At 40.6% G+C, this 14,184-nt stretch overlaps 1 protein-coding gene across 2 annotated transcripts in view; it reads left to right on the top strand.

The window, feature by feature from the left end:
* TPH1 (tryptophan hydroxylase 1) overlaps window positions 1-14,184 on the top strand; it is a 145,552-nt gene that overhangs the window by 85,018 nt on the left and 46,350 nt on the right. For both annotated transcript variants that reach the window (XM_015864176.2, XM_085548646.1), the window contains one exon: window positions 6,906-6,942. In XM_015864176.2, coding sequence (XP_015719662.1) covers window positions 6,906-6,942 — 37 coding nt within the window. The remainder of the gene's footprint in view (window positions 1-6,905; window positions 6,943-14,184) is intronic.

Below are 14,184 nucleotides of genomic sequence, written 5' to 3'. Positions count from 1 at the left end.
GCATTCCTTCTTGTTGATAATATCCTCATGTTAACACTTTAATGCTGCCTGGTGTTCAGGATTCAGTTTTTAAGGAAGAATATCGTATGTGAAAATAATATAAGAGAAGCAAATACTGTAAGGAGGCTTGAGGAAAAACACACACCAGAAAAAGGAAGGTGGCAAAAGCCACTCAGCCTCACCTCACATTGGTGGGGCCTCTTCTTTCCAGGCTTTGTGTTGTGGCAGGGCTGGCCAGGAAGCAGCTGCTCGCTTTGGATGTGTGGCCCCAGCCATAGCAATACTAATCTCCAGTAAGGAGATCTTTTAAGGGACTGTGTCTGTCTGTTCTGAACACCCAAATAAAACACTCAAAGTGAATTATTTGAAGGTATGAACTTCAGGAAAAGTGCTATTTTTTTTTTCCTTGCAGGGCTCCTTGCTGTTTGCAGGCTGTGTGTGCCAAAGTCTCTGCATTTTTTTTAATGTAGAAGAATAGTAGTGAGTGTTGCTATGGCTGGGGAGGAGCTGAGTTCCCACAATTTGTGCACTGGATTTCTTGGTGATTCTCAGCAGCTTCAGCGACATATTCCAGAAAATACCCTGGATGGATTAAAAATGGTGGACCATAAAATGTGGAGTCGTGATTGTTTCCAAAAACTTCCAACTGCAGCCATGCATCCACAAAAGCACATTGGAAGTAGTTGTTGAAGTAAAATTAGATATTTTGTCATCAAACAGTACTTGCCATTGTGCCTTGTATTCTGAGCATATGGGAAGTTGTATAATGATATGGATTTGGATGGTGTTTGCCTGCAGTTGTTTAGTAGAACTTCTGTTGTTTCTTTTGTGAGATCTTTGTGAACTCAATAATGGGTAAACTAGTAACCTTCAAAGTAAGCATCAAACGCGCTGTAAGGAACTGTTCTTTGTGTTTCATTTAGGCTACGAGAGAGGGGCACTGGGACTGTAAGGAGCTAGGAAGCAATTGTGTGAATGAAACAATCTAAAAATCATTCTGAGGAAAATGGTGATGTAGTTCCCTTGGGTAAAACTGTACATCTGCTGAAGACTCTATTCTACTAGCTCTATTTGGATGTGCATAGAGATATCTGCATTAGTGAAGATCTTGGCCTTGTGGGTTTTGCAATGCACAGAGGTGTGAGAATGTGTACACAATAACAGTCAGGTGTGATGTGCTTGGCAATTCCTTTATCAGCCTGAAGTGATATTTTTAATTTTCACAAAATAATGAAGACTGAATGGGGTCATGTTATGGGAAACAAAGAGGGATTAACTGACCACGACTCGATTCCTTTTATAAGCAGTGAAAGGATGAGCAAAAATTCACTTGTGGCTCCAGTCTTGATTGCTATGAAGGGAAAATTTTATTGGAAATAAGGAAGCTTAGAGGGGCTGAGAGGTGTAGAGGTGAGACAGCCTGGTTTTCCAGGGATGAATGGTAATAATGCTTTCTGAGCCCCAGTCATAGAAACGTAGGATGGGTTAGGCTGGAAGGGACCTTAAAGATAGTCTAGTTCCAACTCCCTGCCACCCACCAGCTCAGGCTGCCCAGGTTCTCATCAAGCCTGGCCTTGAATACCCCCACATGTAGGGCATCCACAGTTTCTCTGGGCAGCCTGTGCCAGCACCAAGGATGGTAGGGAATTGCTAGAAGAAAGATATAAGAGCTAATTAAAAAAAATCTTCAGACGTTGGAGAAGAGCCAGCTGACCTTACTGACTTGTAAAGATTTTTATCACGCTTCTCTTGGCTACATTTCTGCCATTGTGCTCAAATCTAATCTCACTGGGCATTCCTACTGGGATCTCGGCGGCTTTTTTATCCTACTGTCATCTGATGGTGATTTTTTTTTTTTTTTTTGGTGGTGGACATGGGTTTTGCTTTGCCTTCATGTCTCAATCCATCCCTTCTCAATTTAAATAAGTGGTACATAAATCATTTTCTCAGTGTGAGCATGCTTGCTTCAGAAGTAGATCCTGTGGGTACACATGGGGGGTGTTGTAATGTGAAGATTCAGTGGAAATGTTTTAACAATTGAAGTTTTCCTTTCTTCCTTTTAGTTTTACTCCCTTTATTTGATCTCTGTAATGATAGGTTTATGTGGAACTTCCTACCTAAAACTAAGAAACGTTTTTTTTTTCTTCTTCTTCTTCTTCTTATTTTTTTTCTTTTACCTTGAAATTTCAATCTCCTACAAGCATATGAGGTCCAGGCTGCACCAAGTGAATCAGGGAAGCTTTTTGGAGGCTATGAGATGTTTGGAAGGGCAGGATATTGACCAAACTGAGGTGAGACAAACAGTGGTTGGAGAAGCAATAGAAATGCTGCATTTTTTGTGTCTTGAGCACAAGCGAAGGCAGGTTTGGAGTTAGTTTCAGCCAGAGAAGACATAAACCATAGGTCTAGCAGCTCTGAAGAGTTTTAAATCTTTATTTTGTAGGCTTACAGCAACCTGCTAATGTCTTGATCCTCCTGAGGTGGAAGAACTGGAGGTCAGATTTGTCTGGGAGAAAGAAGTTTTCTTTTGTGCCTCTGTGCATGATTTAAATAGAGAATTTTCTTGCTGTTATGAGATTTTATAACATATAAATAATGGACAGTATATATAAAATATATTTTAGTGTAATTATAATGAAACAACAACAACAAAAATAATCCTAAGTAGATGATAAGAGGAATGGAAAATGTCAAGTGAGCTCTAAGACACTGAGCTGTAGGATATTTTCAACCAATACAGCCAAGAGCAAGTTTGGTGTGCTGTTCTAGGTGAGGTCATACTGGTTTGCTGCTAATGTGCTGCATTATACTGCACTTAGTCTTGTGCTCGCCAAGGATTTTGAGGAGGTTAGAGAGCTGCTTTTATCAATCAGGAGTCAAATGATCCAGAAGAGGAACAGAGAGTTCCTAGTGAAGGATCATTGCAAGCAGGACAGTTTGGCTAATTAGCTTTTTTTTCTTTTTTTTTTTTTTTTTCTTCACATCAGTAGAATTCTGCATATCAATATAACTAGGCAGTGTACAAATTATTGTTACAATCCATTAATCAAGGGCATGGAAGAACAGCGTTGAGGGAAAGATCTCTCTGTGTTATGTAAGTGTTGGGCTGCAGGCTCTCAGTCACCTCATCTCCTTCCCTTGGGACTTATCATCTCAAGAGGAGTAGAATTAGCCACCTTCTGGACCTGACAATTTCTTTGCAGTGTAATTTATCACAAGGCATGGGATGCCGTGCTGAAGGCCTATACAGCACTCCTGGGTAAAGGTATTTCAGTGCACCCTCCTAATAGTTTCCTTCCCCTGCTCCCTTCTCTCAAGTTTTGTGCAGTTACAAGTTGGAAATGATAGTGGCTAAAATCTGAATGCAGCTTCTTAAACACTGTATCTTCATTCTGCCTTAGAAACTGACTTTATATGTCTTGGTCTTCCCTTGGAGAAGTGATGGAGGCCTCCATATCTTTGAATATTCTAGGAAATAATTACCCTGTAAGGAATTAACCTGCACTGTTAGGGCACTGAACCAAAAGCAGTGTTGAGATGCTTTTGTTGTTTGAGATATGTATCCTGGTGCTAATTCCTGTGTATTTTTCACTCTTCAGTCCCCTCTAGGAGCTCATCTCTCTTTCCCTTCCTTTTAGCCCCTGTCCTGATCCTTCCCCTTGGCTGCAGCTTGAGGCAGCTTTGCCTGCACTTCCAACTTGATCCTTTCCTGATGAGGGTGGCACAGTGGCTCCTCAGTCAGAGTTTTGGGCAAACAAACAGAAGAACACAACAGTCTTGTGCTCAAAGTGCCAGTCTGAACCTTGACTTTAATACTCTGTTTTGCTCTAGTACTTAAAAAAGGCTACAGAAAGATGCTGGTGTTTTGCCCAGGGTTAGGGGCCACTGTTACAAGGTCTCCGCTTGCTACTCAGGCAGCTGAAGGTCTGACTTTTTAAGACAGTAAAATAGAGGGCCCTTGGTTGCTCCTCACGATGTTTGATAATCTGTATGGATGGATGCATCTCAACTACAGCCATTGCTAGGTAGAAAATAGCTTGCTAACATACAACACAGGGGAGGAAACACACAGTTTATGTGTAGTTGAAGGGACATGGATTATGAGGAAGGGTTCTGGGTGAGATGGCTCCCAAGCATTGTTTGCCTGCCTCACAGGCATTTGTGAATTGCTTTGGGATGGTTTATACAGAGATCACAATATCGTCATACAACTTCTCTCCTCTGGGGAGAGAAAAATTGAGAGATCTCAGTATGGGTTGCTCCTAGGCTGAGGGGCTGTCCATGTTCCTTAGGCTGCTGGAATGTTTCACTCACTAGCAGTCTCTCCAATTTGGCTGTAAGATTAGTGATTTTTTCAATTAAAACAGAATGTAAAAGTATAGTCCAATTAGAAGGCAATGGTGTGTTTGTAAGTATCCTTGAGTGTATTTATCTGTCCGCTGGGAGCACACAGATGTCTGCTGGAATTTAATTTCTCTGCAGCACACTGGGGGTGGGGACAGAAAAGAAGTAGCCAGAAAATCACTGTTGCTGCAATAAATACCAGGCTTCTCTTAGTGACCTGTGCTGACTGCAGAGCTTATTACATCTGATACAAGCATAAGACATCAACTCAGCAGTGCTGTTCTCTGGCTGCTCTGCATCTGTACCAGCAGATTGTTCTTGGCTGACTGTTGTGGGTGGTCATGAAGAAAAGGTGTCACATTTTAAAGCCTATTATTATGATAAAAAAAATCTGCAAGGTAGCACTGCTCAGTAAGTAACAGCAGCCTTGGTTCACCTCCATGGAATGCCCTCTGAGGCTGGAGCCAGAGGCACGCCAGCCGTAGTGAGCAGTGTGGCTGCTGGTGAGGGTGCTGCTATCCAGAGCTGACTGCAGTGTCCTTTGGTTGTGTTGTCTCTGTGGCACTAGTCTGTGTTGTCTGGTGGTGATGTTCTGCCACAAAGTGGAGGTGCTCTTTGTGGATTGCAGCGAGTTCCTTTCTGGGACATGGTGCTGCTGCATGTGGTCCCCACAGCCCCAGCTCTGGGTACAGAGGTGAAGCAGGGCACTGCCTTCAGCAGCCTGCAGTTCTGCCTGGTTCCAGGTTGAAATGCAGTGTTTCTGAAGAGGACTCTGGCAGTAAGCTAGAGCCAGCCTGAGCACCTCTTTTGTCCCAAAGTATTGTGGATTGGTGCTTGCGTTCAGCTAATTTCCTGAGGAGTTTAGCTGAGCTGGGATTATTTGCAACTCGGTGAGAATTGATAGTTTACTTAACTAGCAGCAGCTTCTGAATCCTCACATTTCAGCTCTGGGTGAAGGAGCGGGATTTGCTCTTTGCTGGGAAGCCATCATCTGTGTTTCCATGGCATCAGCCTGGAGAGGAGAGCAGCAGGGAGGGCAGTGCTGCAGAACGTGGTGAGGAGGGGTGCATTTTCCAGCCTGGGCTTAGAGCTCTGCCTGCCTCAGTATTGCAGGGTGGATGGCTTTATGCTACCCTGCTCAAGATTGAAAAGACACTGCTTTTTCTGCTGCCTTTTCTTGATTTTTCTGAAGATGGGGCCATCACAGGCCTGTGTTACACTTACAGCTCTGTCTTCCCAAGTGATTTGATTTCTTGGCTCAGCACCTCCAGCCTAATGAGACTGGTTTACCTTCCCTGTACGCTGCACGAAGCTGGCAATGACTGGTGCATCACAGCTGTGGTGAAGATGTGTAGTAGTGGCTGCAGCATTCATTTGTTACATGATCACTTGAGCCGATCTGTGTGCCAGCTTTGGCTTTTTTTCCAGCTGGCGCTCAAGAACAAGGAGCTGAGTACAAGTTTGGTGAACTTCTATGGGTAGTTGTATGGGTTTATGTTATTCAGACATGAAGGTGATCACCGTAGTTTCACTGGTAGTACAAGCTATAAAGTTATGCACATGTAAAACAATATATAATTTAGATGACAAGAACTCTGTAATTAATATATACTTCTATTTTGTATTTTATCACTGCAAATTTACTTTAAAGAAATCAAATATACTCTTTTTTTTTTTTTTTTTTCCCCTCCAGCTTGCTAACATGTGAATGGCAGCTACATGCAAGGCAATGAACTGGATATAGATTTAAAGAAAAAGCTTGAGGGTGCTTTGCAGGGTAACCTTGTGTAAGGTGATGTCAGTGTTATGTCAGACATCTGTGTCAGCAGTGGCACTGCAAAAGAACCTGGTGGGAGAGAGAACCCCTGCAGCAGGGCAGCAGCTGCCCTATGTGTTTGTGTTGCCATCATTTGTGATGGATCTGAGGGAAAGCTCTGCAAGCAGTACTGCAGGATGTGTGCTAAAGCAGCTTAAACATCTGATGTCTTTGCAACATTTCATTGTTGTCTTCATTGTTTACCACAATGAACCTATGTGCTCTGTGTAGTTGTACAGGAATCGTTTGGAAAACAGTGCGGATGACAGAAATGGAGCTCTTCATTGCCCGTTTGATTCCCAGCTGCCTCTGCATGCCTCCCATCTTACTAAGGCTTAATCCGTGTTCCTGCCATCCCTCCAATAGCCTTGTTGATTCCAATGGATGTTGTCAAGGATATGATGCTTCTGCACAGTTATGTCCAGCTTAGCTCTCAAAGATTGAAATGTGACTTGGTCTTGAAAATGAAGGTTTTTTTGTTGTTTTTTTTTTTGTTTTGTTTGTTTGTTGGTTTTTTGTTTTGTTTTGTTTTTTTTACTAGAAAAACAAACATGTTACCTGTCCCTGAGCCCCCAAGCAGGGCGTGTAATGAGATTTCCTTTAAAACTGAGTGCACTGCATCCTTGATTTTACATCCTACAAACGGTAGTTGTTTGTTTCAGGTTAATTTTTAATTTCCTGTCGTAATTGTGGTTGTCTTCTGTAAGCAGAATCTCTAAATTCTTCATTCATATTTCTTTTTCAGATCGCATGTGGCTCTGAGCATAATCTGGCAGTAGTAGGTAAGTAGCTTGATTTTGTATCAATTCTGTCACCTTTTCTTCATTTATAAGTAGCATGAGATGAAAGAAGAATATGCGCATCAAACATATTGAGTGAGTAAGGGCATTGTGCAAACCAGCTGGGGGAAGGAAAATGATGTATAGGTGTGGAGAAAGGAGGAGGAGAAATCTGTAGCCTTACTGGTGCTTTTGGGGTAATGTCTGAGCTTGAAGCTTGTCAAAAGTATCTTTGTTTAACAGGGAAATTTTCAGTTAAAAAAAAATACTGAGTTCTTGTAAGTTGGTCAACATTAGATTGGTTCTTGAGTGCTCTGTAGTATAATGCAGCTGTTGTGACAATGATAAAACTATTGGGGAGATAACATTACTGGAAGAACTGAGTTTTGTATGCTAATTCCAGTAACAGTCAGAGTCTTGCTTTCGTGTGATGAGTTGATAACTGAAGCTTGGTTCATGATTGCTATTGCTTATATTTACATGTAAAAATAGTTTTTAACTGTGGATTTTTAGATATGTAATAAAGGTCAGTATAACCATCCTGGTTAACAGGGTGAGAGAGACAGAGGAATGCTTTGCTGATCAGAGCTGAAGATGAAACCAGCATCTTCTAAGTTTCAGTCAGCGTCCACATAGACGTTGCTGATTGCCATGACTTAAGCATTAAGGCGTTTAATGAAGAATATCCTTGATTTTCTTGAGTGCAATATGACAGGTCTGTAGAAAACAGCTATTTGGTAGGAAACGTGCATTTCATATCCTGATTTTTAAGGTATTTGTTTTGGCTTGGTTATTATCAGCTTCATTAAGTGGACACGGAAGGGTTTTTCTGTATAAATGATTTTCTAATTGTGTCTCTAAAATTAAACCCTACATTGAACTTCTTAAAATTTTACTTAATTTATATGACTGGCTTAAAGAGAAGCTTTTTTTCCTTTGTCTCCCTGGTTGTTCAGTGTCAATTGCATCTATTAATTGTCAGGCTGGTGCTTCTGAATGTCAAATGAAGAGCAGTCTGAAGAGTCACATTGTTTTCTTGCTGAACTGATGAAGTGAGGTGTACTGCTTGCAGATTCCTTCAGTGTGTGTGAAAGCCAAGCACTGAGTTTGGGCAACCTTCTCTCTCCTTGTGTCCTTTTAAGCTTTCTAACTTTTAGGCTGAAAACTCTGGGGAAAAAATTGATAGAGGAGAGAAACTGTTGAAGTCAGGTATATTAAAGTAGGAACTCTAAACATGTAATCATACATACCTTATAAAGCTTTGCCTTACTCCCATTGAATTCAATGGGAAAAACATCTGTCTTAGAAGCTAGTCATTTTTATTCCAAGTACAACAGAAATATATTACTTTTTTTTTTTTTTTTTAAACTGAAGTACTGTCATGCATTTTATTTTTGAATTGAACTTTTGTACATGCTTTTAAAGTGTTGACTTTTTAGAACATTTTATGGTAGGATTTCTCCATTGCATGTCGATCTTTGTTCAAAGCAGTTATCTGTTTTACTCCTTACACACAGCTTTCATTAAGTACTTCTGATTGATTGTACTGTTTTATAGTAAATTATCATTCAGGCAGCGTTTATTAATGACAACTGTATAATAAGTTTCTCTCTTTATTGGTAATGCTCAAGTGATTGACTTTTAGACTGAAATAACTTTCAGATTCAATATGAAAGGTAAACCAAGATGCACGCCTTCAGTATTAGAATATTCAGGCTGAGATTTATGTTTGCTTATACAAATGGTTGTGCCTACTTTGTTGTCTTGTCTTTTAAACAGAAGCATTTTACAGATAGAGCAGCTTGATTTGTTGATCATTTCACAAACACTGAAGCTGTGCTCCAGTCATTTTGCTGGAGACATGAACTGATTTGTAGGGCTTAGCTAGCAAGTGATTTTTCTCATGTTACTTTATATAATTTGCATCCACTTGGTTCAGTTATTTGATTTTCTTTTCTTGCTTCCTCTTACTGAAAGAGCAAAATTTGGTTGTTATCTTCATTATAATGGCATCAGCTCCTTTTTTTGTGGGTAATCAGAAAGAAATTTGGTTTTCATTTGATCACAAGGTTGATGTTGTAGAAGGGATAAGGTATGCGTCCAGTACTTATAAATGTAGAGAATTATAAATAATACTTAGAACTGAAGACATTTATACCTTTTTGTGTACTAGCTTTCAATGAAAACATTTGTTTGGAGTTGTCTTGGGACACTGATTTGAACATCTGAAAGTATTGTGACTTTTCACATGAAAAGGAAAATCCCTACTTAATGTGACAGTCTTTCACTTCAGTCAAGGATTAATCAGCTCTTTCCTGAGGAAAGGGAAGTCTTCCATTCCCCAGACCCTCTCACTAACCTCCAGAGAGCTTTTCCACTGAAGACAAAAGCAAAGAAGGTGTCCAGTATCTCCGCCTGCTCAGCATCCCCCATTACCAGAACACCCTCCTCACTTAGTAGGGGGCCCACGTTTTGCTGACTTCGCAAAAGCCCTAGAAAGAGCTTTTTGGTCAGCCTTTTTGCTTTAGGTCCCTTACCCAGTGCAGTTTTACCAGTCCTGAAGCTGATCTTTGCTAACATAATGGATAGCTTGAAGTATTTTTCTGTGAAACTGATGTGTATTCTTCAAGTAAGTTTTTTCTAGTGAGGCATCTTGAAAAGCATTGGGAAATGTGGCCACCAGAAATGGTGAACATGACTTTCCCTGGCGTTTTCTCATTCAGCATGGTGATCTCTGCTTTTTGCTGTGGGTAATATTGTTTTCTTGCTTGGAAACTTCCAAACACTTCTAAAACTATTTCTCAACTTTCTGGTACATGAGAACCCCTTTCAGAGAAGTTTCGGGTTTGTCTCCTGTAGCCGTGCTTGCTGTATTACAGAGCACGTGTTCTATTTCAGGATTCTTTCTCATCTGTGACTCACGTGCAAACACTGCTGTAAATACTCTAACACGGGCATTCACGTTCCTCTGAAGCTTTATGTCATCATTTCGGAGTGCAGTATGAAGTATAATAGAATAGCGCTCTTTGTCAAGGAAACTTGATGAAAAAACATATACTGCCACTCAAATGGCAGATAGTGCTTCAGATCTCTTGGAGTAAAACGTGTAGTATCTTTAGAGAGACTAAAAGCAGCTACTGCATCATCTGTTAATGTTTGTTTCTTATGTTGTTATGCTGGAAGAACATAACAGTTATGGACTGGGAAGCAGATGTGATTGAAATGACAAACTCAAATGTGGGGAGTTGGTGATAGGTATCCTGAAGTGGTTGCGGAAGTGGTGACATTCTTCAAGCTTTCCTTCCACGCTTTGGAGTGAGGAAGCTGAAGGGTTCTTCTGCTAGAGCCCCTGCCTCGTTATTAACAAGGTCACATTCTTTAGTTAAGTTTCATGAGTCCAACTTAAGTATTGTTAAGAATATCAGTGGAGGAAGCACTGTAACAGTCTGTGAAAGGCATGCTTCTATGATCGAGCAAGAACCATTTGGGAGAGGCTGCTGGGCAGATCTTTGCTGTGATGGCAGCAGCATTTAGATGTTCACAGCAGCACACTGAAGCAGCAGATGTACTCATTCGATCCCAGGGGTGCTCAGCATGCTGTCATAAAGAGAAAATAATAAATTCTCTCTCTTGCTTTTGTTATTGGCATAGCATTCAGAGGAATCTCCAGCATACACAGCGGAGGGCACTGGTGTTCAGCAAGGAGCCTCAGTCTGATCCTCTATTGCTTTATCTATTATGCATGAAAAATCCCAGTGCAGCCAGGGTCTCTATTGTAAGGATTCCTGGCAGAGCAGCATGGAGTCATGTTGCAGCACGCTGTCTCTTTGCACTGCTGCACTAATTGCATTCTCTGCTTATTAAAGGGCACCTGGCAGGACTTTGAGTAACCATCGCTGTTGTCATTTTCATGGTGGTTATATGTCAGCCTTCTAAATTTGTTCCCTGGCAGAGAGAATGAATTTTGCGTGTCATTTGGCTGTTAATGTGACTTTGACTGTTAAAACAGCTCATTGAGATATAGACTGCCTTGGTATCATTCGTTGTCAAAAGCTGCCTTGCTTCTGTGATAACCTGAGCACTTGCCTATATGCAAGTGCTTTCTGCCTACCTAAGCATAGGTCTGACACCACAGTTCTGCTGTTGCATTTAGATTCAGTGAGCACAAAGAAACCTGTTCAAGTATCTTTCACTTGGTGATAGTTTTTCACAGCATATTTCATAGTCCAGGTAAATGAATTGTTTTCTGGTAGGAAGGAAGCTGAAAAGGAATTTGGAATGTTTGATTTCTTGTTACTTTTAGCAGGTTACACTCATGGGTCTGATTCCTGAGCTTCTTTTCCAAGGTTAATGGTAAACCAAGCTGCCAGCTATTTTATGAATTTGTGGGCATAGGTGACGAGAAGTGTGGAGATGTACTAACTTGAGTGTCTGGAAAAACACTTTGGATCAGACTAAAATAAGTTTTGTATCCACTAAATTGTCTGAAGTCAGTGGATGCGGCCACAGACCACAGGCAAGGGAGGATAATTTGCTGGAGAAAGCTAATTAGATCCACCAGATAAAATGGACTCAGACTGCAAGAAAATTCTAGAGCTTAGAACAAGATCTGCCTGTGCTGCATCTTCCACTGTCTGAATTAAAGCCTGGGTTTGAGAGCTGCCATCTGCTTCAGGCTTTGTCAACCCAGTGCTCCATGATTTGGGGCAATCTGACTCAGCAGAAAGCTTTGCTCACCTTCCTCTCTTCTCTGTGTGTCTTGTCAATTTCAGCTGTGAAATCTTTGGAAGAAAAGCTGCCTCTGATTGTATTTTAGCATTTCCTCCCATAACAGGACCTGATCTATTTTTTTCTTTTTTAATACTGCAGTATAACTAATAATGCTTGGAATCAATTTCCCTCAGAGAGACAATTTTAAAATATGATTAATCTTTGTTTGTATGTGTCTATCTTAATTTATAGCGCTTAGCATATAAACAGGTAATAATGCAATGCTTGTCATATTGCTCACAGAATAATTTCCTGTAGTTACCAGGTACTGCTTCAGAAAAGAAAAAGGCATTATATTTTTCTATGTACAGAGCTCTCAGTCATAAAAAGCCTTCACTGAACCACACATATCACCCTGGTGCTAGCACAGAGTTTGTATAGAGATAAGCTCCTGTGCAATGGCTGTCATTATGCTTCTTGCAAGACACTGTGCCACAACCATGGGGATAATTGTGCTGCACCAAGAATCCTGTAAGAGGTAAGCATACAATGATAACCTCTAGTGACAGCTAAAACCAGCAAGCTGGAACTATAAGTAGCAGTTAGACAAGATAATTATCATGAGAAGCTTGGAAACAACCAGCAAATGCTAGGCAAGAATTTCATCAAAGCAGGATGAGGGAAGCCCTTTCTTACAGGTATTGGTGAACAGGAATGGTTGTTCTTCTGATTTTTGAAAATGAGGGAGAATCAGAAGAGAAGGAGCCACAGTAGAGATGCATGCAATCCTTCCTCAGTCAGTGGGTTCAGTGGATTGATATAAGTATTTAGAAAGCAAATTAGATTTCATTGTATTTGTTCACTCAGAAGCTTTTAAGTGGAGCAATTATTTTAAAATAGAATAAAAATATATCCAGCATATCCAAGGCATATTTATCTTAATTTTTAAGGATGCAAATGGGAGTAACAAAAAGTCACCTTTCTCACTGAAGAAAGATTTAAGGGCTTGTTATTTATATAATGAAATAAGGGGAAGAATGAATGTCAAGCTTCAGGAAGTTATCTAGAGCATGCAGGAGGGATGCTCACTGAAGTAAAAACACAAGGCCAGCAGAGCGGTTGAAGGCTTCAGTACTGAGCCACACACAAGTGAGCTGTACTGATAATTCTGGGCTCTGTGTATGCAGCGACCTTAATGCTTAGGCTGCTGCCTGCATGTTTGCATGTACTCATTAACCAGATCCTTTATGGAGCACTGAGAGTATTTTCTGTCAGTGCACCCACCAATATATGTAACCTGGATCTGAGAGATGTTGCTGTATGAATTCAAAGGAGGCATAGCAAGGCTGATGATGAAACAGCTGCTTCTGGGACAGGACACGTGTCCCTGACACAGCTTACAAAGCTGGCTGTAATTGCACAGGATTGAATGCATGTCTCAAAGCATGCTCTTGTAAAACAAGGTGGACAGGGAATTGTTCCTCCAGCTTTCCACAACAAGGGTAGATTCTTTCTCTTTTCCTGCTTTGGGAGTTAGGACTTTGAACTTTGAAGGTACTGGAAATCGTAGCAGAGAAAATCCAGAAGCATTGGCTGGCAAGCACGATTGTTTTACTAATAATGCAGCTCTTCTACAAAAAAAGCCACCATTCAAGCTTGGGAGCCTGGAGCAAACTTTCAGGGTAAAAATAAAGCATTTTGGTTAGATCTGATTGGCTCTAGAAAAGTATTTCATAAAGGATTAGGGCAGAAAAGTCAAACTAGAGCTGACAAGTAAAGGGTGATTTTTACAATTCGGCCAACTTGACTTTTCTTTTTGAACTTGTTTCACTTAAATGCTTCTTTATGGAAGGGAGGTAACAGAGTAATTAAAATTCAAAATGCTTTTGAGACTCTGCAGTGCTTTTTCCTCTACTTTTTGCAGAGTCTCTCAGGAGCATCCAGGCTAAACCATGACTTAGTATTTTTGGGAGGTATCTTAATTTATCTTTGGGTTGTTGGGTTTATTTGAGCAGTGAGAAGGTGATGACAGAAAGCTACGCTTAATGGGACCTTAAGTGTCATTCAGCACAACACATGTAGCATTTCTTATGGAACCACAAGAAGGATTGATATATTTACGTGAAGCAAGTAAATTAAAAGGGAATCAGGTCAAGTGTGCTAGTTGTTTATGGCACAGCTCAAACAGAACTGTAGCGAGCAAGAAGCTGAATGAAGTGAGAGACTGCTGCTACTTCAGAAGCTCTTGGTGCCTATCAGTCTTTGAGGAGCAAACTGCATGTATTGTATATAACATTTATGTGATACATTTAACCTTGCTAAAGATGGTGGCAGTCAGTGTTCTTAAAAAATGAAAACAACAGAAAAACCATCTTCAAGTCCTAATGATTTTGAAAATAGTATAACAAGTCCTCTTTGATAGATTTCCCAGTACAGATAGTGACATTTTCCATTGTGTAATAAGTGTTCTGGCCTAAAAACTCCTCTCCTCTACAAATCTAATGGATTAATTACCTTGAAAAGATGATACGTGAT

The sequence above is a fragment of the Coturnix japonica genome, chromosome 5 (genome assembly GCF_054131305.1).
Source record: "Coturnix japonica strain WE chromosome 5, WE-NBRP24, whole genome shotgun sequence".
Taxonomy (NCBI): domain Eukaryota; kingdom Metazoa; phylum Chordata; class Aves; order Galliformes; family Phasianidae; genus Coturnix; species Coturnix japonica.
The sequence above is the reverse complement of the archived record's forward strand: the minus strand, read 5'-3'. Positions and strand labels throughout refer to the sequence as shown.